Below are 26,093 nucleotides of genomic sequence, written 5' to 3' on the forward strand. Positions count from 1 at the left end.
CTGTAGACCAATTTGCCTATTTTACTATGACTGTCGAATATGCTCAAATTTTAGTTTCTCCTTTGGACCCTTTCATTACACTAGGCAAAAACACTTTGTGAGAGCCCGCTAATGCAGAAGAACCGAGTGAAACTCCATGCCTGGCACAAACGGTTCAAAAAACTCAATCTTCTATTTTAAAAGTAATTACGTCAAATTTCGCAGAGAAATTCAAAGAACAAACACAGACTCACATTTCACAAAACCATGACTCATCACGAATTGGCAGTTCTCTTGGATGATTCAGAAGAGCGTATATTAAAAATGTTCAGTTTTTATCTTAGAAAAACATTTATTTAAATAGTGTTCTCGGCTGTTTTAATTATACAGTTGCGTGTTTGTAAAAGGGATCACTTCTAGGCCTGTCTTTAACCACGGTGTTACATGATTTCATTGTTCTGCTGGAAAAAAAAACAAAACAAGAAAATTAACAGGACCAGTGAACTTGAAGAAACCCTGAAGTTTTTAACGAGAAAAAATTGATGGTTGGTTTTGGTGATACTTTTTTTGTTGAAAATGATGAACTTTGTATTCGACTGTCGTTTAATTTTATCTTCTTTTAATCAACTTTTTCCACAGAAAGTCAATTACAACGATTAATCATGGGGTGGAGTGACATATCATACCAAAGCTCTTTAAGACATGATTCGAACTACATTTAAAAAAAATTCTGTGTCGAGAAAAATCTATTTGAAATTTTTGATTTTTAGTGTGAAGTCGGGCAAATAAAGGTGGGCGAGCAGGCTTACAAAAGCTTATTTATGCTCAAGTCAAGCCGCGAAAGTTTAGTTTCAGTCGATTAAAGTTGTTTTTTGGATTGTTTTGGAATGAAAAAATTCAGAAAAAAATGATTTTCAAAATTTGACTTCTAAACTGTAGATCAATTTGCTATTTTACTATGACTGTCACGTATGCTCAAGTTTTAGTTTCCCGTTTAGATCCTTTCCTTACATTACGCAAAAACTTTGTGAATGGCCGCTAATGCAGGGGAGCTTCTCACAACCGGTTACCTCCATTGAACTCACTGTATGGTTTAAGTGTTCCCACACAGACTTTTTCGCAGGTTGTAGAAATACGGGTCAAGTAAGAAGAGACTGTAGGAGAGTGGACAGGCACACAGGGGAGTAGGCGCTTTTTCAAATGATACCACTTGAAATTCAGTAGAAGTTTCTGAGAAAAACTATACTTTTCCAATAGGTTTGGAAATAATTTTCCATAATGAAAAAAAATATTCCAACGAAGCGATTGGTAAACAAACAACCAAATTGAAAAGTGCGGAGGGGAACGTTAAAATTGTATTTCCCTTGAAACGACCCAAAATAATTCATTAAGCCGGTAAAAATAGGCCAAAACAATTTGGTTTGAGATTTTTTAGCGAAACAAAAAACGAAGAAGGAAGTACGAAATCAAGTCAAGTAAAATTACAAATTGTAAGAAAAACGATACCAAGCTGTGGCAACTAAGCCGACAACAGATAAGCTGACAAATAATTTGCCGACAATTTCATTTGAAACGAAGATTTCCCGTTTGAAAAACAAACAGGTCCTGGTCAGATGCGAACCCAGGACCTTAGACTCCCCAGGTAAATTCGTTACCGCCAGGCTAAGTTGACCGTGAACGCTTAGAAGTTTGAATTCATTATGAAACAAGATACAAGTGATTCTGTTTAACAAGTTGGTAACCCGAAAGTCTTTCCAGTTTGATAACGCTTGCTAATCGCAAGCGTAAAGACTATGGTCGGAACATTCTGAGCAACACAGTAGCCGGCTATCCTTGTTGCTATTTAGCTTAGTTTAGAGCGAAGTAGGATTGAATTGGGTCATCTCATCCGGTTAAGATATTTTATGGTAATAAGGCTATTATAAATAACTTTTATATCTTTCAAGCATCTAGTAAATGTTTCTGCACTCTTTGTACCCCCAAAAGAAGAACATTTACAAGAGAGAAAATGATTTCTTTTGGGGTGGTAGCTGCAGTCGGGACACCTTTGCTACATGCACAGCAAACGGTCATTCTTCTTCTTTACTAATTAAAAAGGCCGGGAAATTGGAAATTAGAATTATTTTACAAGATCTTGTGAGTGGATATGAGCTGAAAAAGATATCGTAGTTTGATATGAGGTAGATATTTAGTTAGGATACGCTCTAAAAGAAACAGCAGTAGTCTGTACATAAGTAACATCAGCATCAAGCTTCAATCAAGTTTACATGATTAATTTTCAAAGAACTTTTTACAAGAAATTATCACCAATTTCAAATCTCTGATGCCAGCGCTACAACTAAGAAACCAGAAAGATAGTCTTATGTTGCTCCAATCAATTTAAGGCGAGAACTTGGCTTTCATCGCGCTGTTTGGCTGGCATGTATTACAATGTTTTCATTAAGAGTGCAAAAGTTTGTCCGAAGAGTTTATTGAAAGGAGATCTAATTCTCGCCGCTGCTGTTTAGTATTTCTTCCATGAGAGAGTACACCTTTCTCTTGAAGCCAAACTTCTGCTTGAAGTTGAGACTTTTGATGTCGGCGTGCAGCGAAAGCAGGAACTGTAGGTCTGCGTCCACTTCCAGTGGGGGAGGGGTTGCGGTGTTGACAGGCGGGCACTGTTTGCTCGGCGGAGACAGGGATGAGTAACCTGACACCGATGAGGGAGCATAGGAGGAGCAGAGAGGGGATATGAATGGGGCGGATGGGAGGAGAAGAGAAGAGGAGGAGGAAGATTTTAACAGAGGCTTCTCTACTGGCGGACTGATGTGACCATTGAATGGCAAGTGACCTGTTTGGCTGACTAGGTTGGGCTGCTTAGAAACAGTCAGACTGGGCTGCTGTGATACGAACAAGTCTGGCTCCAGCTTCCGCTTCAGCAGTCTGTTCTCCGGCTGGGGCGGTGACGGCAGAAAAGTGGTGTCGTTGATAGATGATATGGTCGAAGAAGTGACCACTGGTGGCATGGATTTCATCACTAGTGACGTAATGAAAGCCGACTCAGATGCGCTGATTGCACCCGACAGAAAGGGCGAGCTGGAAGACATGGATGTGTTATTTGGAGAATAGTTGACTTCAGAAGTCGTCGCTGAAACTCGAGCGTCCAGTGCCAGAGGAGATTCGCATCCGTCATTTGATCTCTGAGACAAAACCGAGTCTGGAGACGACAGTGAAGTCTGGCTCTGAAGATTCAAGGGCTGCGGCTGTGGCGAAACACTTGCGGAAGGTGTACTTCCAGGAGACTGGTGATTTTTCTGGTTTCTCTCCTGTGCCGCCTGTTGGTCCACTTTCACCAGCTGATTCATGACGTCACGTGCCCTCAGGTGGGGCTCGTAGAAGGTCATCTGTTTGTGCAAGTAGTATGGCTTCCGTATACTACCGTCTGCATTCACTTTGGAGCGTGCATGGCGCTGCGAGTTCTGATAGGCTAGTTTTATCTTGCGCCAGGCTTCCTTGCAAAGTTCAACTGAAACAACACCCTTTTTACTAGCTTTTTTCCAATAATTAATAGATAAATGATTGAACATTGAACGGTTTTAGATAGTACCTTTCTCTGACCTCCACAAATGCAATTGGGCATCATTCCTAAGTGTGAGTAGGTAGGTATTTACAAACCTGGAAATCCTGTTTTCTCTGCGACATCTTCCCAGGCGGACGTGACCAGATCACGGACAGACCTGGAGGGGTGTTCTGGGTTGAAAATGACCTCGTGTACCTTGATACACTCGAGCAACTTCTCCTTCTCCCCCATGGTCAGCTCTGTCTTCTCCCCCTTTAGATACAGGCGTGACTTGGTTGAGCAGCTGTTGCACGATGAACAATCACTGCCCGCTGCGACTCCATTTGCCCCCTCTTTGGATCCTGATTTGTTGCAATGGCCTTGTGAATTGACATCGTGACTCAGCAGATCCCTCCGGAACCCTGTGTGGTCCCCTTCAATTCGCCCGTTAGCGTGGTCGTCCTGGCCGTGCTTGTGAGGCTGTGTCAGGTTCAGTCCCACCTCCTCCTCCTCCTCTTCTAAATTCGTGTCCAGCAGATGCTCATATTCATTCGTGCTCAAGTTGATCCCCCCGCCTCCCGTCTTGGAAGGAGACGAGGCTGCTGAGTTGAGGAAACCGAACGGGTTGTTCTTCAACACTCCCCCTCCGGAGCTGCCAAGGTGATTGAACTGGTGCGAGTCGAACCCGTTCTCAATTCCCACCATTTTGAGCTGAAGCAGTCCCGTGTTAACTATTGCATACATTGGTAACTAGTTGACAGCAAATGCGCCTCCTATTTATATCGATTTGTTTATGTTAACTTTCACGAGTTAATTACAGGTGCTCAAGATGTGAAAAGATGGTTGCTTTGTAGAAATAAATATAGCAAAACTGGTACAAATAAGACCACAAGAGCGACTGATTCTTAAACAAAGTTTCGAATACTATCTATCGCGAAAGAAGTCTAGCGAGATGTTTATATTGGACTCCTTATTTGTCGGCATAAACAAGTGGACTCGTGTTTAATAAACAGAACCGCCCCATCTGAAATCGACCGACGAGAGGCATATAAGACCACCACAATACAGGGCTAACAAGGCCAAACTATTCCGAGAAGAGACGAGCAACTATTTGATCCAATGTGGTTAAATGTTACGGGGTTTTGAGCACGCAACAAGTTTTCTAGGTCCAATAGTTGGTCTGTTTTTCAACTTCTATCAATTGTTCCAGGGCAAATACTTTTCAGTCAATAAGTTAAGTTAATCTGTTGCATCGGAATTCGCTATTTAAATTATTTACTATCAATAGTGTTTGAGAATACCATCGGAAAATTCCTAGTCACAACGTGGCGGATTCATTCCACCTCAATTAGATTGGCTAGCTTCAAATGAAACCGAGCTGGCATTCCAAAAGTGAACTACTTCTGATAGAGAGAAAGAATCATCAACCATATTTCGAAGGTGGCGCCACGAAAAGATTGCGAGATATTACATAACAGAATACAAATTTGTCCTTTAGACGTTTATCACACCAATTCAAACAGTTTGGGAAACGAAATGCAAACAAAAATGAAAACCCGGACCCGCGAAATAACTCTAGTGAAATTCACATTTGTTAATGTCGAGGTCCAATTCCGTTCAAAAGTCAAGCTGATTTGTGTCAATATGAATTGAACGGGAATGTGTCACAGAAACATGAACATAGCCAACAGACTGTTGGAATGAACTCCGAAAACCGACAGAAAAATATTTAAGCACTTGTAAAAATTATAGTCTTTCGGTCTTTGAAATTCAACTGTTTTATGATGACTTTTTTCAAGAATTTAAAATTGGATCATGCATTAAGTCAGGGGCGGATTTAGGGGGGGGGGGGTCCCCCCTTTGGTACTTGTACTTTTTAAGAAATCCATTTTTGCCGACCGACCCTAAAATTTTTCTAAATGTATACTAACCTTGAGCCAATGTATACTAACTTTGAGGGGGAGCCAATGTAAACTAACTTTGAGGGGGAGCATGCGCCAAAAAAACGCCAATGTATACTAACTTTGAGGGGGAGCATGCGCCAAAAAAACGCAATTTTTTTGTCAAAATTTTTCAAAAAGTGCCTAAAAACGGCTTTTTTGACCTGTTTTTTCATCAAAAATTAGCCTGCGGCGCAGAAAATTTGGCCAAAACAGGGAGGACTATTTAGTGCTTTAGGAGAGCTCGGAAAATCAAATTGGTCGACCTAAAAAAAAAAAGGTCGTCAAAAGTTTCGAAAATTTTTTGAAAATCCGCCCCCCCCCCCCCCCTCAAAAAAATCCTAGATCCGCCCCTGCATTAAGTAATTATTATTCAGCTGGGAAATTTCAAACCCACTTGAAACTACGAGTTTTCGTGATTTTAAGCGCCATTTACACTGACGCTATTGGAGAGTGTATTTGACTTTGGACAACTTGTAAGACTTTCCTGAAACGAAAAAAGTCAAACAAAATTGAAAAAAAATGAGTTTGAAAAAATTGTGAGCTTTTCTGGAAATGAAAAGAGACATGAGCGACTTAAATGAATGTCGCCATTTTGTTCAATGACACAGACAACTGAGCAACGGAGATAAATACATTTTTTACGATTTTGTTCTGAACAAACTTGTATGATCAAACAAAAAAACATCAAAAAAGGACAAAGAAATATTAGTCTGCTTTTTGAATTCGAAATTTGCAATAATGATTTATCCAAGCATTTTCGGTACTGAGATCGTTTTTGATATTTTTACTTCTCTAAAACAGATTTAACTGAGCTCTTTAAATCCAGGGTGCCAAAATATTTCAACAATAAAATGACCGAACTTTTATAGAAAATATTATTTGAAACAAGTACAAGCATGATAGTTGAATAAATAGAAACAGCAAGCTTGGCACTATTTTGATGATATATGAGCAGAACAATTTGCAACTTTCGAATTTCGAAGTAAAAAAATATATCACGATAAAGCTCATTGAAGTTCAAGAATTGTTTATGATTGGCTCTTTTTGTCTTAAAGTGATCTCATCTTAACAAGCAAATGCACTGAACTGAAAAAGAAATCAGAAATCAAACCGCGAAAAATCAAAATTGAGCGAACAAATTTTATAATTTTCCCTGAAAAAAAAACTTTGCGTTCTTTTACACTCAAAAACCACGGATTTCAAAGCAAAACAATAGTACATTTAGTTTGAAAGATGAAAATTGTTGCATCAGTTAAGTGTTGTTTCTTTCATCATTTTGAATTTCTTGGCTTCAATTATTGGATCGAAACAATTTGTCCTTCTAGCACATCAAACGGCTAACCTAACAAAGTTTTCTTAACGATTCGCGCTCTTTTAAATGATAACTGAACACATAGGACTAAACTTCACAACAGTTGCAGCACAACACAAGCAGGGTTGGGAAGTTATATAGCATTATTATTCAACATTCAATTTAACTTACAATGTTATTCAATTTTTTTAACAGTGAGGTTAGCTATTTCTCAGAAATATGGGTACTTTTCAGAAAACCACAACAGTATAACAACTTTTCTCACAATATAACAGTATTTTTCTGAAAACCCACCGCATTTAACAGTTTTCAGATTGAATATCATTCCGCTTGGCCATGGGACGAAGAAAGAGCGATATTTGGCACCATTACAAGTGGACGGTGTGGTGAGAGGGAAATGTGAATCTTGCGGGGAAACGTTTGTTGCCAACCCTGAACGAATGAAAAAAAAACACTGGGAAGCATGCAAGCAAGCCAGCAGTTGATGTGAACGACGTGGGGAGTGAATGCCGAGAAACGTCCTGAAACAGACCATTCTGGGAATGACATCATCTGACAAAGCACACGAAATTGAGCTGCAAATTTGTCGCTTTTTTATTGCTTCCAACACGTCGTTTCTGCAAGTGAAGAACAAAGAGTTTGAGAAAGCAACTGAAACCCAGAGTTTGAAAACCCAATCGAAATAAGCTGGCCTGGGCCTATTCTTGATGAAAACTTTGCACAGGAAAAAGAAAAAACGAAAACAACTTCGCAACTGCAATGCTACTCTGGTTCTCTAGACGGGTGGTCGACACTCGCAAATGACCCAGTGAGTTTCCATCACAACTTCTGTGGGGACGTTTATGGTCAACACCATCGACACATCAGGAGAGAGTCACTGTTCTTGTGTATTTGGTAGATGAGAGACAGTGTCTCATCCTGAAAACCTTTTCCATGCACATGGCTGTCAGGCCCATTCCATCAACCTCGTTGCAAAAGACATATCCGGGACAGCCAAGCCATTTATCAACAAAATTACGTCAGTGTTGAAACATCTCAGAAATCATTACGCCGAGTCAGCCCTGCCAAAAACGGCTGAAATTCCGAGACCGTGGAAACTCGCTGGAATTCAGTTGCAGATTTGCTTATTTGAATATTTTACGACTCATAGGTCAAATATGACGGTGATATTTTTAAAAAACACTCAAAGCGTATGACACATTATACAGATGCATGGAAGAAATTTCTATCAAAAGAGGTGCACAAGATCCGCAATTTTGAAACCGATTGTCATTTCGCTTGATAAGCTTCAAAGCGATGAAACCAACAAGGGTGACGTGTTTGAAATTTGGATGGACCTACCATTAAAATGCCCTGATGAGTATATGCCAATGCTGATTTTGTCGTGCTGATTTTCTTCCAATTTTCTAGGCCGTTAACTTGCTGGCCCATCGATATAATGGCTCAAGAATGGGCCCACCGAAGTTTGAAAAGGAACCGAGTACAGAAACCAGTGTGACCCCGACTTTGCTTCTGATGTCTCGAAGTATTGGGCAAATTTCCCACCTTATTCTTCACATCATCTTTTCACCGAAAGCTACAAAGAGTTGTCTCCTGGAGCTTGGCGGGTTGCCGGTGGCCGAATGGGTTTCAACTCCAAGTTAGTGACACTTGCTTCGACTATGGTGGGCGCATGCCCCGCCTCCTCCGGACTTGCGCGATGCTTCTCAATTCTTGGTCTGACGTATGGGAAGCTCAGAAGCCAACTTAATGCTTGTTATTGTGTTGAATTATTTAATATAAATTACATGATTTTTTCATTAGTTAACTGTTAGCTTGATATTTTCGAAAGTAGCATACAATTTGCAGACCCTGAACACAAGCAAAGCTTTGCAACTAGCGAATAGACAAAAAATGAGCAGACAAACGGAAATCCTATAATTAAAAATACATACTGAAAAAAAAAACAAGGAACTGCCGGGATCCGAACTCCAGACCTAAGGGAACTCCAGAATTCGCGAAGTATTTCGGGTTCAATTATCAAACAAGTTCAACTTCTCGCAGATTTGTAATAAAAGTTGTTGACATGAGAAAAGTGTAGTTGCCCCTCTCGCAAGTGAATGTAGTAACTACTCTTCAAAAACTGTCCGAAAAAGTGACCTTTTGCAATTTCTAGAGCATGGGGAAAGATTTCGTCTAAAACTAACAGTCGTGTATTGGATGTAGCAGTCGATAGCTATAACTATTTGACCGCTGTCAAACTATCTATGTCTTTAATTGAAAAAATGAGCTCAGATCACGGCTTTTACCTTTTTTCGACAATTCCAGCAATTTTAATGGAGATTGTACAGAGAAATCCGGTGACCTGTTGATTTTCGTGTTAGGTCTTCTCTGTCAATGCTACTGTACACTTATTGAGCAAATTATGGTTGATGAAATGGAACCAATGAAAGCAACTGTTTCGACAATGTAAATTGTTGTTTATTAGACGTGGCCAAACTTGAGATGTAGACTTGACTTGTGCCATGCTCTGTTGCAATAGTGATTAGTGTGCCATTGATCCCAGTTATAGTTCAATCTCTCGCGCTCTCTAAACCCCCAATGATAGTTTGATGAGCAGAGAAAGCGAAATAACAATTATGCTAGGACTATGCTGTGAAATAATATCCAAGTTCACTATATTTAACTTCTGTAGAAGAGATACGCCGCCATATTTCATGGCTCTTTTATAAATGAAGACAAGAGACAGATTTTATGTCAAGACAAGACATGCACACATCTGCTATACTCTGATCGAAATGAGGACCATAGTTGCGCAATTGGTGAAAGATACCAATATTCATAGCTCCCGAAATAAAAAAAAAACAGTCGCATAAGTTCCAAAATTTACCATCTTGAATTCTATTGGTTGAAAATTGAGCCAACGAACTTATGGATTAGTTGTTTACTGTTCAAGCAGCATAAACTCAAGCTGCAGAATAGTGACAGCCGCGCCATGTGTTGCGAGCTTGCTAACAGAATTTAGGCGACCTTAAACCGAGACTCGGCTAATTTAGCCTTTTGACGAATTGAAAAGATTTGGGACTTAAGCGACTGCTTTTTTAATTTAGGACCTATGGCACTGATTTTTCTTTTGGGACCTGTGAATACGCACCGCGCAATTATTTGGGTGAAACAACTGCAATATTCAGAGATAGAGAACCAAGAGGTAAACAAGGAAATTTCGGTGGCCAGTTAATGCGCAGAATGGTCTAAGAGCAAAAAGATCCAAGAGCAGAAAAACAAAAGAATATTGAATTATATGAGCTTTTCGGTAAATTATATTTCAGAATCCTCAATATTACTACTGAAAAGACTACATTACGCATAAATTGGAAAATGGAAAAACAAAAAACAAATTTTTTTATCTGCACCTATTCTATCTGCATCTATTATAATTATTTTATTAACATTTTCTCTCAATATTGACGTCAATTTTATGAGAAAAGCATTTAGCCAATAGGAACGCTTAGCGATTTTGATTGGTTGGAATTTTTCAAGCATTCGGTCCCTCCAGTATGAGAACCCTTCCCGTCCAAGAGCAGAAAAACAAAAAAAATATTGAATTATAAGAGCTTTTCGGTAAATAATGTTTTAGAATACTCAATATTACCTCTGAAAAGACTATATTACACATATTGTGAATATTAATCAAGATTTTTCAAATTTCTCTCAAAATAAACTTGATGAAATTACCCAATTTAAGTATCATTTTTTCATTTCATTTGTAGTATTAACAATTTTAGTAGTTTATTTCATAGATTAGCCCATGAAAAACAATATTTTTCGGCTTTTCTGCTCCTAAGCCCTTTCTTATCTTAAATCATTTTGCTTTTTGTTCCGACTCCTGGTGGCCGGTCAATTAGCAGAATGGTTAAAAAGCAGAAAATGTCTAAGAGCAGAAAAAACAAAGAAATATTGAATTATACGAGCTTTTCGGTAAAAGCAAGTTTTAGAATCCTCAATATAACCACTGAAAAGACTATATTACACATAAATTGGGAACGTTAATCAAAATTTTTGAAATTTCTTTGTACAATAAATTTGACGAAATTACCCAATTTAAGTATAATTTATTCATTTCATATGTAGTATTGACAATTCTAGTAGTTGTTTTCATAAATTAGCCCATAAAAACAACATTTTTCCGTTTTTTGCTCTTAGACCCTTTCTGCACTTGGACCATTCTGCTTATTGCTCCGCCTCCAAAAAAATATTCTTACTTATTTCAGCCAATAACGCCCAAATAATTTGGCAGTAGCGTAACAAGCCGCATTGGCCTGGCAAGTTTTCCTCTTTTTTTGCAAGAATCATGCATCATTGTTGCCAAACAAAAACAAAAACACTGATTTTGCTTCCTAGTCGGAAAGATAACCCCCTTGGGTAGCCAATTTTGGAGGTCTTAAACTATTTCCCCTTTTGGTACCTGGTACCTAGAAACGAATTGCCACCCCAGTAATGAAACAATTCAACGGTTAAGCATATGCGAATTCAAAACCTAGTTACGAATATTCCCATACCCTTTTGTAAAGGGGGGGGGATAGTTGAAAAGATTCCCAATTTTTTTCCAAGCTACAGAAGAAATTTTTCAATGACTTGTATACGGGGACTTAACAAAGTTTAGGATGTGGTTGGTAGTTGGTATTGACGGGACAACTGACAGAAAATAGCCACTGCTAGCTGCCACATTAAAATAGAAAAAATGTGCAGCTAGCGACAGAGGGAAGAAAAGTAGGGCGACTGCTTACCAGCTGCTGAATGTCGGCTGTGACGGCCAGTTTGGATGGGACTTAATTGCGGTGATTCTCGGCTGAGCAGTGGAACAGAAGTGCAGAAAATCTGAGCCTCTTGACAAAACTAGCGATTATGCTGCTGGTCTATTTTTGAGATTGTACAAGGACGTTGTTTTGACGACAGCAGGATGAAATGATTCTGGTTTGGGTTCCTAAAACAAAATATTACAAAAAAAATCGATATCTTTGTTGCAGTAGACTATTGACGCAACAAGAGAACGCCCAATTACTATTGAGAATTATAATGTTTATGTTTGCATAGAATTTCCAGAGTGGCTGTAAAATTGACCCTTCGATTGCCCTCGAAATTAGAGGAAGAAAAGAAATACTACTTACTCAATTGCAGGTAAAAGATAGCAGCCACAGTTCTCCAGGAGTGTCGTGCAGATGTAATAGTGTCCAAATAAAAAGACAATAAGCCTCCTTTGCAGAGGAGCCACGAACAAAGCAGGTCTTACTAGACTCAATTAAAACCAAAATTTCAATTGATCAACTAACTTGAAGCAGAATCAATCCGAAATGAAATAGGGGCCAGCAATGTTGATATACTTGAGATTATGCAAACTAAATCTGCACCACGCTAATTGATTATATATTGTTCTTATACAATTTCGCACTTTATAAGATAGATTTTAGATTTCTTTCAATTTGCCTATCTAAAAAGTTTTTCTTTTGCATTCAAGGCGACCGAGTTCCGAATGTTCAATTTGCATTCGGAATTAAAATTTAAACTTAGGAAACGAGATTATATGATATGGTTGGTTTAAACGGTAAGCTAGATATGTAAAGGGAGCCGATATTGGAAAGACGCGCCAAAAATAATTTCAAAATTAATTTGGCAAAATAGCTGTTTAAATATTTGTAGGAATTGATATTTTTACTGATGATATTGATGGCAATATACTTGCTGCTGGTGAAGCTAGATTTGGATACAATATATCGGTTTTGAGTTTTGATAATGTTTCGGAGATATGTTAAAGGAATTAATGATAGCAAATACGCCAGGTAAATTTAAAGAAAATGTGTTTCTGCTTGATGAGAAATAAATGAAAAATTCCAAATATTAATTGAAATTGCTATGAAAATTGCTGAATTATGTTGATAAAACAAAATAGCCAAATAAGAGATCAATCAAAGGTATGCTCAATTTTTCAAACGTGACTCGCAATTTAGTGGCCAAGATTAAGCAAGTTGAAACATATTCGTCGACACGACCAAAAACGACAAAAATGAACTAGCGCTGCGCTGAGTTATGCGGTTATGTCCAGATCAGACCAAAGAGTATTATATGATAGAGCAATGCTTAAGCGTGGTAAAAACAAATATATTTCAATTTCACGCCGCCAACAGAATGGCTGAAGACCAAATGTACCTTGGTGCTTTTTCGACTTTCAACAGACCACGAGTAGTTCTGCAGCTACTGGAGAAGTATCAACTCTACTATTCGACAGTGGTATCACGAAAGTGCCAGATGAGATAAATCAGAACAATAGCACACGGTGAAATTGAACACAATAATTAAGAATGATAAATAAAAGAGTAGACGACACACAACGAAACCAGCAAAACGAAACGGCCTGCTCAATGCTTCAATGCTACGTGTTTTTTTCGGCAGATAGTTTAGCAAAAATATAAGTTAATCTATAGATGAAACTAACCACTAGTCTTGAATCACTGCTCACATTTGGCAATGCTCGTACGTGTGCCTCAATATCGATAAAGGTTGGTCAAATTGCGATGGTAGTAAAACATCATTCGACTTTGGCTAGCGAACTATTAAAAAATTGTGCTGCCACAGTCGCAAGACAAATAACGACTTCAAGTCAAAAATTGTTAGATCACTGCACATAATTTTTTCAGCTGAGACAAAATAACGAATACGCCAAAGCTATTATGAGCCCAAGTTAGTTATAAATATCTGATAAGTTTTATCATAAAATTCTCATCTAGTTAACAATTCGATGCAAAATTTTTTTTTTAGTTAGATTAATTTGTGTATTTTGGCATGTCTGTAGCTCGTGCTACAAGTCGCGACTTTAAGGGCCATTTTTAATATTTAGTTTTGCCATGATGGCATCATCAGTATCGAGAAATGTTGGATGGTAAAAGTAAGCAAATACTGGTCATGATTGCTTATTAGACGACACGCAATCTCTACTGTGGCAGAGTACCATTCGAATCTGAATACAAAGAGAAGAGCCAGCGAATACAACAATGATCCAAAAATAAACAGATTGTAACACGAAGACAGTACAGCGAAGCACAAAAAAGACAAAGAGTTCGATAACTTATACTGTGAATCTGGTTCAAATTCAGCAACTCAAAGGTGACTTGTTGATGCTAAGTACGTGCACCAAATGAATCAACATTAACATGAAGACTTCAGTAGTTGTCCGTTCACGTCTCTTCTCGTGATTCAATGCAACAGTTGGTTAACCATGCTCGCGAGAAGAGTGGTCGTTCAGGGAGGTGTTTAGCTGTGCTGGGCTCACTTATTTCTGATTTCGCTTCTTTTTGCCAGGTTGTTTGTTGATGTAGCAATATGCTGTATATACCTCAAAATCCTTTTTTCAGCGTTTGTCAACGGGGCAATGGGACGGGAGTGAGTTTATGAATGTAAGAGTTGCACGTTTCTAATTCGACTAATCCGTTTCCCTGCCAAATACAAAATGGAGCGAAATAAAAAACGGCGAAATGCGCGCAATAGTCAGCAGACAAATAGAAGGAAAATTGTACCATTTTACAATACCTCATTTCGCATAAATCCCCGCACTGCTCCTAGCCGCCTTTGTTTATCGTTTTCTTCTTTTTCAACATACGATACAGCGACAGCAGAGCAGCAGCAGCATCAGAGCAGTGCGGAGGGGAACAGCGTTGTCTCCTGTTTTATTGCATTTCGCTCGCTCACAGTCAACAATTGTGGCGTCGAGTTGACTTACAGCTAAGTTGATGCCGTGCTCTGTTGTGGCTGTGACCGGCCGCTACCGCACTAAGGTTGGTTGCTCAATAATAGCCTAACAGTTAGGATTAAAATGTGCTGCTTCTTCGCTATACCATAGTAGACGAGCATCATCACCTGATCAACTATTACACATTAGCACTAACAACACTAGACCACGAAATGACCGCCAACAAGATAGAAAAAAATACAAGCCAATAAACAAGCTTGCTTATCCAACCCACCGTATGGTCTATGCTCCTACTGGAAAAGGTACACTAAATGGAAATATTTCGACTCCTATTGCGAATGGCTTGAGCAAAATTTCTACATAGACTGAACAGGAAATGGAATTAACATTATCGCAGCACGAGGCTAAGTGTAAACTCTTAAGGAGATATAGGTTGCAGCTATTCACATTTCCCATGTCACGTCTCACCCAACTTACCGAGGCCAGTTTGACCAAAATTTTAAAGAGGAGAACTAATCATTTGTTTCATCGCAGTCCACAATGACCGTTAAAATAATCAGTTTGATGCTCAGAGCTTCTGCAAGTGCTGAGTGTACCCATGAACCCACTGGTCATCGAGTGTTATTTGACGTCTCAGATATTGACGAAAGCACTTCGCCTCATTTGGAATCTAATTGATTCAGAAAGGATACCAACGATGCCCAAAATGACTCCTTTGCAATAGGAATGAGACAGAATATGCTGTCAGACTATTATAGACTTCAACCATTAATTATCAAAATTTGCAAAAACTTCTAAACACAAGCTTTCAAAATTGAATTCATTGTTGTTATAATCAATTTACAGAGACAAAGCGGAGGCTGAGCTTTCCACTACTTGCGATTCATGATTAAGTACATGATTATAACATCAAAGCACTCAAGAACTGGCAAACAGGAATTCGGACGATGTTACCGTTGAAGAAAGAACTAGAAAAACAAAAAACAAATTAAATCAAAAGCTTTTTATTTTAATTGTATTTTGAGTTATTTTAATGAGTTCCAAGGGGGGTTGATTTTGAGCATTCGAAATTTGAGCTCAAAACCTTATCGGTCTCGTAAATTTTATCGAAAAATAAGGTAAATAAGCCGACATTCAAAACGCAGAAAATCAACCAAAATTTTTCGGCAAAATCTTATTTGAAAAACACATGTACTTCCCAAATAGTATCCATGAGGGTCATTTACATACTGAATGCAAAAGGGGTACACACATTTTGAGAAACAAACCGAACCTAAACTTTTTGGGAAATCAAAAAGCCGAAAAACCATCAGTAAAAAAATAGCAACCAAATTGAATAAAGATAGTTTTGAAAACATGCCCGGTCAAAAGATGAAAAATTAGTATCGGTACAATCTTACCAATCCATAACAAAGCCGAAAATATATGAGCAGAATCTTTTCCTGCCGAAAGAAAAATTCAACAATACTAGCGTAAAACGCACCTCCGGTGCTTCGAATTTTTGACAACTCATGAAAAACCACATATATATTGGAAACCAGATCTGCAGGCTTTTAAAGTGCTCTGACAGCACCTAATTACAGGGTTGGTAATTTCAAACTTTATAAACTTTTTTAATTCCAATTTTCCGTCAAATCCCGAAAACGTCAAATCTCGAGAGCTACAAACATTTAAGTAGTCATATTTGGAGGTAGTCGTATTCGCAACGACTGAGAATACCCTGGCAGTACCCAACTACATGGTTGAGAATTTGAAATTTGAAGAAAAAAATGTCGTTGAAGTTTCCTGAAAATTTTTTCAAAAAATCACAAAAAAACGACATCTCGAAAACTGTAAAGATTTGAGCTGTCATAATTGGAGGCAAGGAGTACTCTGACAGCCCCCAACTACAGGGTAGGGAAGTTCAAATTTTGAAGAAAAAATTATCGTTAAAGTTTCCTGAAAATTTTTTGAAAAAAATCACAAAAAGCTCATATCTCGAAAACTACAAGGATTTGAGCAGTCATAATTGGAGGCAAGGTTCGATACCCCTGAGAACACTGATAGCCCCAACTACAGGGTTGAGAATTTGACATTTTGAACAAAAAAATTTCGTTTAAGTTTTCTGAAAATTTTTTTGAAAAATCACAAACGTCATATCTCGAGAATTTCAGCCGTCACATTTGGCGACAAGATTCGCAATCCTAGAGACTACTCTGACAGCACCCAACTAAAGGCTTGTGAATTTCAAGTTTTCTAAAATATTTTTTAATGTGTTTTCTGAAAATTTTTGAAAAAAAAAACACAAAAAACATCATATCTCAAAAACTACAAGGATTTGAGCAGTCATAATTGGAGGCAAGGTTCGCAACCCCTGAGAGTACTCTGATAGCACCCAACTACATGTTTGAGAATTTGAAATTTTTAAAAAAAAACTTCGTTTAAGTTTTCTGAAAATTTTTTGAAAAAATTACAAAAAAGTCATATCTCAAAAACTACAAGGATTGGAGCAGTCATAATTGGAAGCAAGTTTCGCAACCCCTGAGAGTACTCTGATAGTCCCCAAATACATGCCTGAGAACGTGAAATTTTGAAGAAAAAAATTTCGTTTAAGTTTTCTGAAAATTTAAAAAAAATCACAAAAACATCATATCTCGGAAACTACAAGGATTTGAGCCGTCACATTTGGAGACAAGATTCGCAATCCTCGAGAATACTCTGACAGCACCCAACTACAGGGTTGGGGATTTCATGTTTTGTAAATTATTTTATTATTTCTGTTTTCTGAAAATTTTGAAAAAAAAATCACAAAAATCGTCGCACTCATACACTAAAAGGATTTGAGCATTCTTAACTGGAGGCCAAATTCGCAACCCCTTGGGGAATGCTGACAGCGTACCACTATGGGGCTGCTTATTTTAAACTCGGTGGAATAACCACTGGATTCAAACTGGAAAATCGAAAAAAAATTAACCATTGCAATGTACGATATAGCTTAAACGTGCAAAAATTCTTTCGTTAAGCATGCAAAAATATTATGCTTAAACATGGGAGATAGCTGTCACTAGCATTCCAATATAGTATAGATAGATAGATTCGCAACCAAACAAAAACTATTCCACTCAGAACACACACTCGCGTACACAACAAAAAGATTTCGCCGATCAAATAAAGGCAAATGGCCACTAAGCAGATACAAAATAAGCCGAAAGTCCAAAAAAATTTAAATGAAACTTTAACAAATCGAGTGGGTAAAACTACAACCATCATAAAAAAAATCGAATAGGCCAGAGATTTAAAACACTAACATGCTCAAAATGTGTTGCAACAGAAAAGCACACTAGATCGATAAATCCAGGATCTAGGAGATAAGTCCCTGAACAAAGTTATTTACGGGGAAAAAGTCTTTTACCTGATTGCAAGAGAAAACACATTGACCAAAATGGCAAACCAGCACTTCGTCAACCAAAGCAGAAAAACAACAAGTTCAGCCAATTACTGTGCACGTAGCACAGAATGTTATGATTATAGTCTTTCAAAAATGCATAAAAAAGTTAGTGTCGTTATTAGTGTCGTATTATTGACATATTCGTGTAGTTTTTTTGTGCGGTGTGATACAAGGAACTGAAAGAAAAGTAGAACTTAGGCGTATTCGACAGTCATAGTGAAACAAGCAAATGGGAAAACAGTTTTTGTAGAAAAATTACTTGAAAAACAAAAATCGCAAAACAAATTTCTGAAGATTTTGATTCCTAATATGGCACTACAACCTCCAAAAACTAACTATACTTGAAAAAAAATTTCGAGTCTTAAGTTAAGCATAATTAGTTAAATAAGCCTGCCCACTCGCTCGAAATTAGACGAAAAGTCAAAAACTTCAAAGCACTTTTCCTTGACGCTTTAATATAATACATCACTCGACCCAGTTCGATGATTATTTGTGGTACCTGATGTTGTGTAGAGAACAAAAAATTGGATTAAAAAGAACAAAACTAAAACACACCCGAATGCAAAGTTCTTTTTCATTTTCAATGGTCGGAACAAAAAACGCGAGCTTTGAAATGCAAATAGAAAACTTTGAAAAATGCACTCTATTGACGTTGGAAATAGAGTCTAATGTCTTTCCAACTGCCTCATATCCAAGCATTTGTCTGAGATTGTCTTTGTGTATTTATATGTAGCAAAAATATCTATAAACAAATTTTTAACTACAACAAACAAGAATGTCATGAGGCAGAAGGTGCTTACAAGCTTCAAACAGCCCTATTTAACCCAACCAAAAGATTTTAACACCAAAACCAGAGCTTTCAAGAAATTCTCGATTTACACTCGATTTACAAATAGCCTAAAGAAGCAACTGGGCCAATAAAAACTACGAAAAAGCAATTCTGCTGAAAAATAATTATCACGAGCCATGGGTTCCTTCTATGCTGAAAACCGTGAAGAAACTCTTTGCAATAAAAACCCGAAAAAACACAGATTGATTGAAAAAAATAAAAGTCAGGGATAAATCAGAATTAATTTCCAACAACAAACACAAGACAAACACTAGCATCAAAATAATTACATCATCACCACATGAAGACAGAGATGGTCACTCTTTGCAACTTTTCTGACCAATAAAGCATCCTATCACATAAAAACCGATGCCGCATCCCACTTATCTGACATTCAGCGCGCAAAAAAAAACGGAATTTATCTCGCATACTTTAAAACTTAAATCAATATCTAACACAAATCAATATGAAAAATTACCGGAGATAAATATTATCACATAATTGACGGACTCATGAGAAAACTCTTTCAGACTCGTAATCAACTACCACATCAGATTGAAGCTAAAGCAAAACATTGTGATTGCATTTCGATCAAGACAAGAAAACTTGAACATTATACACAGAAGCGAAGCAGAATTTCGCACCAATTGCGATAAACACAAACAAAAATGAAAATTTTTGACGAAAACTAGGTCATATAAAATTTCATATGTCTAGATAGAAGTGTTTTAAATCAGCAACAACGGAACAAACTTAACGAAAAAAAAACCGACAATCTTTGAGCAGACACAAATTGAGCCGAAAATCTGATTTTATAAAAAAAAAACGTTTGAAGTCCCACCTTAAACATTAATGGAAAAAACTTGCACCTTATAACTACAAGGAAAGTTGTTAACAGCACAAAAACAATCAGCGAAGTGGCAACTAAGCCAAAAACCTTTGAGCTGAAAGCAATTGAACCGAAAAAATAAAGATTTTATGAAGTAATTTTTTAGCACTTCGCATACAAAATTTCCTATGACGCACGCCAATTATGAATCTACATAATCGCTCAGTGATGAAAGCCATTTATGACGCATTAGCAGTACGAGTCAATCTGAAAAAAAATTACCAATACCTCAATTTATAGAGCGGACGCATTTTAGCTAGTATACGAAAAAATTCAATAAAAACATCCGACCCTGCCCAGGTTCGAATCCTCTTATTTAGTTGCTGGCCTCATTCCCTACCTCTACGCTACAGATCCATGATACCTTGAAGCTAAAGTGCTATTTATAATATAATAGTCTGTGTTAATATCCTTAGCATTGGCTGTACACTTATTAGCTGTTTATTGATCAAAGTGAACACTTTCAAAGTGACCACTTTCAAAGTGAACACAATTTTTCCCAATAATATTTGCGTCGCAACAATATTTGCGACTTAGGTTGGAAAAAAAGAAATTTCATACTATAACACAAGCTTTGATTGTATAAAAAACTACAAGTCCCCCTGAAATTAGAATGCACAACACTTGCAACTACAATGAAAATGTCTACAGCGCAAGCAAAATCCGTTGTGTTAAATTTGGATTTTCAAGAAATTTAGCATATCAGTCACCAGCATAGTCAGCAAGCGATTCAACTGATTTTGTTAAACTATTGTTTAGAAAAAAGTCTATCTTCCAGTTTGCTAACGCTTGCTAATCGCAAGCACAATTATGTTAAAAGAATTTCACGGCTATGAAATTTCCAATGCTACAGATCGTGATTATAGCAAAAGTGCCACCAATCGTGATTATAGCAAACGTAAAACTTTTAATGAACTTTTTAATTTGCGAGTAAAATTAGAAATCAACGAAAGTTCGTATTAATAAACTCGCTAAGGTAGTAAAAAAGAAACAATCTTTGGACCAATTTTTTTAATCAAAAAAAAAAAAAATTCGCAATGATAGTCCATTTGAAAACTACATCAATCAATTTAAAATTACCCCTTTTCAACAATTACTCTGTAAGCTTGTATTTGGTTCACCTTCGTTTAAATTATGCTGAAATTAGGCTAAATAAACTTTATTGAGGCGGCCACTTTTACTCCCGCAATCATTCTTTTTCGAAATTTTTTTTCATCGCGGAATCAACAATTCGTCAGTAGAATCCCCTCTGAACACAAGAAAGTAATGCTCAGATACGACAACAACATTTCAGCTGCATAGGCTCGATGATATATACAGGTTGGTACAGGGGAGAAAGACAATTGCAAAATCAGCAATTCCTTGTATCCCCAACAACCGCGAGAAAAACACGAGACTCGGAAGTATCTCTGGAAACGCATACAATTTTTACACAACGAAGTCAAAACTTGAATACAAATTCACACAATATTTATTATTTCGTGGGCACGCAGCAGGAAAAGAAGAGTATCCTAATGTAAACAGAAACGAATCATGGTGCTAAGATGAATAAGCGGACTTCTATGATATTGAATACTATTAAGATATTTGCCAAGAATATCCCGGATCTGAAGATCGGGTAAAATAAATTACCTCATTAAGAACAACCTGACATTGGAAGATAATTGGGCCCACTCAATAAACAGACGCCATCATTTTGCACACTGTGCAACAGCGAATCTCATCTGACGCAAGAAAGAGTGGGAAAAAGGAAGCATGATTTTTGAAAACGGACCCTCATTTTTATCATTATTCAATTAATATGAACTTTTTTGTAGTGATCCTCCGACAATGTGACTGGACAAGACTTATCCAAATCGAGCAACATTTCCTTTTTTTAAATTCTACCATTAGAAACTGCTCTCTAAATAGTAAATAATTTCTGTTTATATTCAAACAAAATGTGTAGTCAAAAAACGAAAGTTACAAAAAAAAACTGGCAGCAAAGATTTTTATTTTGATCCTGCTACTGGGACAAAGATACGTGATAAAATTGGTCAGCGACATGGATATGAAAAATTAGCTATTCGAGCAGTTATGAATATCTGACTCCCAGAAAAAACTAGGAAATTTTGATTTAGCTAGTTGAGTATGATTTAGAGAAAGACAACTCATCAATTCATTGGTGTTTCTTCGTTCCTTCTCTCAGAGAAAAGGAAAAAAACCACCGCGAGAAATCATTCTATCTTGGATGGCTATTCAATCACGCTTGAAATAATCTCTTTTGTTCATTTTTCAGCTCAGTTGATTCCATTCAACCGGACCACAACTCTATTTTTTTTACTTTGTATAAGTGAGACATTAACTTTTTTGAGGTTATATCTCATTTTGGAAAAAATTCACTTAGTCTTTCACTCTTCAATCAATTTCTATCAATTTTTAAAAAGTTCCTATTGAAAAAACTTTAAATTGTGATCCCAGAAAAAATTGTGTCTTAACACTTACTCAAATTAATTTTTTAACTAAATAACTGTAAATTAACCTTAACCAAATACAGGACCATACCAGTATTTGAGATAAAATTTGTTGCAACTGATTAGTAAAGCAAATTAGCTAAGTCTAGAAACCTTAAATTTGAAATTTTAGTTTTTTTCATCAACTTTATGTCCTTCTAACTTATACCATCAACAATGATAAAACACTCGTTCTTTTAAATAACCTTCATAACGTTTTAATTACATAGAAACTCAAATTCAAACCCGTTAAAGCAATTTGAAATTATACTATTCGGCAAGATTTGGATTTACCCTCTAAAACCCAAATTTTTCAACTCAGTGAACTTGAGGACGCCTACTGCGAGCTCAGTCTTACTTTTCATCAAAAACATCACTCTCTTCAACGGAGTTCAATTCGTCAATAGCTTTTTTGATGACTACATCTGCCGTAACTAACTTACTGTCAGTCTGCTTGTTCAAATCTTTATTATTATTATTATGAAGAATTCGCAGCTTGAGCTGCAGGGATTTCTCCCTATAGTTTCCATGGATTTTGTCGACAACTGTTGCAAATACATATGTAGATCCACGAGCATTAATTTGAATAGTGCCAATTTCTCTTGAAATAACTCCACATCATGTCCAAAAGAACACTTTTCAGATTTGAGCTGTTGAAGAAGTCGATGAAATGTTGTATGTGATTGATTCTGTATCCCGTACGATACCAAAAATCCTGTCGTTGAACTTCAGCGATGATTCTAGGCAATGTAATCTTCTTCGTTCGTGAGTTCTCGTTAATACTGTACAAATTTTCGAAGGATACGTTGTATTTCCCATCCAGAATCTTCCGGTAGAGGAGAAGATCCTTTAGTACCTGAAAATACATAGGCGGCAGAAGATTGTTTGTAACAAGATATTCGAAATAACTCTCAATTGCTTTAATATCGGATATGTTTGCTGTCCAGCATTCCGAGGCATATAAAAGAGTGGGATTTATTGTAGCTCTGTACAGATATGATTTTGATTTCTCGTTTATTAAAAAAGACGTGTTTCGCTTGAGTAGAAACAGAGTTTTTATTCCTTTTGCAATGCGGCTTTGAATATGTTCGCTCCAATTAAGACTTTCGCTTATTATCAGACCGAGATCTTTTGCAGCGACAACTTTTGGAACTTTGTAGTTATTAATCGAAAATGAAAATTCATTAGGGGAATTGTATCTTGTTTGCCCATTTAACTTAAAGAAGCCACATTTCTTCATATTAAAGAGTAGTAAATTGGTTTCACTCCAAATTTGTAGTCTTTTGATGTCCTCTTGAAGATGAAAAATGTCTCTACCCGTTGTTAAAAATTTGCTAGTCAATTTAAGATCATCTGCAAAAAATAATACCAGGGTGCAGAATATCGACGTCGGTAAGTCATTTATATATATTAAAAATAAGAGTGGTCCAATTATAGAATCTTGCACAACCCCAGAAGTAAATGGCATTTTACTTTATACCGATGAGTTCACTTTGACGGATTGAATGCGACAAGACAGATAATCATGTATTAGCCAAAAGAAATCTTCAGATATTCCAAGTTTAATCAATTTCTTCAGGAGAATTTCATGCTTGATCGTGTCAAATGCTTTAGAAAAATCTAACAGAAAGGTGAGAATGTCCGTATTACGGTCTGTGACAGAAGCATACACTTGAGATAGATTAAAAAGGAGTTGGAGAATTGCAGACTTTCGAGGCATGAATCTATATTGACTACTTTCTGCAATGCATAAAAAAGCCGCAATAGGTTTGAACATGAATCGTTCAAAAACCTTTGAACAGATATTGAGTAAAGTCACAGGTCTATAAATTTCTGCATCCTTTTTGCTTAATTATACCATGTAATTATACCATGTTTCCATGCTACGGGGAATTTTTTTAAGCGTTTAATGTTTTGAAATACAGCAAGAAGTGATTTAGATAAAACTGGGCTGGTTGATTTGAGCAATACCGGCGGGAGCTCATCGGGCCCTCGACTCTTGTTTACTTTTTGTTGATCTAATTCGTTTCGAAGGTCTTCTATACTAAAACTAACTTTTATATTTCCGAAAATTGTATACTCACTTGGATGGAATGATACATAGTTTCGATCTTGTACGATCGTACTCAAAAAGCAGTTAAATAAATTAGCTTTTTCGCTATCCGATTTTGCAACACGATTTTTAAGAAATGGAAGGGGGAAATTTATCTCTTCAAACTTTTGAGGTACTTGAATATGGCATTCTGATAGCGCCCCTTGCTCAGGTTCTCTTCATACACAATCCTATCATTGGTTTGCATCGTTTCACAGTGATCGGTCATGGATTTGAGTTTCTGGCATTGATCTTCCGATGGGTTAATTTTCCGCCTTAGAAAAGACTTGTAAGAAGAAACTTTATCAAGGTAGTGCGAGGTTTCTGGTTTAACCCAAGGTTGTAGATTTTGTCGTTTTAGGGTCCTTGGTGGCGTATGTTGCGCTATGTGGTTTAACATCCATTCGTACTAACAAGCTACATTAACGTCGACATTACTGTAACAATAGGCTTTGAAAGGAAACTGAATCATAGACGCCTTTAATCCATCATAATCGCATCGGCAATAACTATAGTAAATACTATTAACTTTTACATATGATGGTGGAACACAGGGTACTTCAAATTTAATGGGATAATGATTTGAAAAATTTTGCCTCAGATTAATGTCCCTATTCACATTTATTATACAAACTTCGTTGCTGGTAAAAAGCAAGTCAAGCGTTCCTGTTTTAGCCATCGCCAAGGAAACTAGTTGTTTAAATTGGCACTTCACGATCACTGATGCGAATGTGTTTTCATAGGAATTTATGCTGTGGTAAGTAAGCCAATCAGTTTTTGGAAGATTAAAATCACAAGCGAGGATAACGTGATGATTCTGAAAAGTTTGTAGAAAATCTAAAAGAATTAGCATATCGCCTATTAGAATCCGGTATGGACTATTATCGGGAGGATTGTATATTAATACAAATAGGAATTTGTTCTTGCTCTTGCCCGCTCCTACTTGGACTAGTGATGTGCTAAAAGATTCAGGTAGGTTTTTATTTGATAATTCCGTATGTGGAATGTTATCTTTGACTCCAATTAAGACACCACCATGTTTTCCAATTACTCATTCAGCGCGATAAAAATAAAAAGTTCTCACGAACAATTCTGCATCAGAGACTTGAGAATTTAACCAGGTTTCCGTTACAACTAAAATATCAAAACCTGAACGAGTTACAAAATCAGAAAAAGTTACTCTTTTCTTTCTGTTTAGTAGGCTTTGGGCATTAAGTAACAAAACGTCATATTGCAATTTTAGTCAGTTATCATTGTTCTCTTCTCCCTCGGGAAAAATGTATTCTTCGTCGTTAACTTCACGCCGTCAATTTTGATTTGATTTAAATGCACATCTGAATTTTGCGGCTTGATTTCAACTTGTCTACTGACCGGGTTTAGTTGTTTTAGCTCTTTAACATCATGTTTTATTTCAGACAAAGAACCACTTATCTCGTTTTTATCATGGAGTTGTTGTCTTGCCTCGCGTAGTTAAGAGACCAGCTCTCTTGTCACATGTCATAATCTTCCGTCATTTTCTTGTAACGAGTCTCGACCAAATCACTGGATGCCTTGACCAGTTCCTCCACCACTGGATAGTAACCATTACCAGCAGACTCCAGCTTGGATTTGCCGATGTCACTATCACTTTCCAGACGTTGTCTGTTTGATTGCACATTTGCGTTTGCATTTACATCAGTGTCAGCCATTAGTTAATACGAAACTATTTAATAATTTCATATTACGTACTTTTCATCAAAAACATCACTCTCTTCAATGGAGTTCAATTCGTCAATAGCTTTTTTGATGACTACATCTGCCGTAACTAACTTAGTCAGTCTGCTTGTTCAAATCTTTAACGGTGCCTTGCACCAAAAATTCCTATCCACTCCT

General features: G+C 37.0%; 1 protein-coding gene across 1 annotated transcript; it reads right to left on the reverse strand.

Annotated features, from left to right (window-relative positions):
* Window positions 1–1,854: 1,854 nt before the first annotated feature.
* Window positions 1,855–15,323, reverse strand: LOC134845454 (uncharacterized). The gene is made up of 4 exons (XM_063862345.1): window positions 11,920–15,323; window positions 11,539–11,735; window positions 3,634–4,228; window positions 1,855–3,484 (listed from the first exon to the last, which is right to left on the reverse strand). The coding sequence occupies exons 3-4, from the start codon at window positions 4,220–4,222 to the stop codon at window positions 2,463–2,465; spliced, it is 1,611 nt and encodes a 536-aa protein (XP_063718415.1). The 5' UTR covers window positions 4,223–4,228; window positions 11,539–11,735; window positions 11,920–15,323; the 3' UTR covers window positions 1,855–2,462.
* Between the last annotated feature and the right edge of the window lie 10,770 nt (window positions 15,324–26,093).

The sequence above is a fragment of the Symsagittifera roscoffensis genome, chromosome 1 (genome assembly GCF_963678635.1).
Source record: "Symsagittifera roscoffensis chromosome 1, txSymRosc1.1, whole genome shotgun sequence".
Classification (NCBI taxonomy): Eukaryota; Metazoa; Xenacoelomorpha; order Acoela; family Convolutidae; genus Symsagittifera; species Symsagittifera roscoffensis.

Excerpts from the sequence above, each read along its gene's own strand:
- LOC134845454 (XM_063862345.1), bottom strand. The coding sequence starts at position 4,222 with ATGGTGGGAATTGAGAACGGGTTCGACTCGCACCAGTTCAATCACCTT. Across the intron at positions 3,485-3,633 it reads AGAGAAAACAGGATTTCCAG|TTGAACTTTGCAAGGAAGCC; the intron begins GTTTGTAAATAC and ends GTGTTGTTTCAG.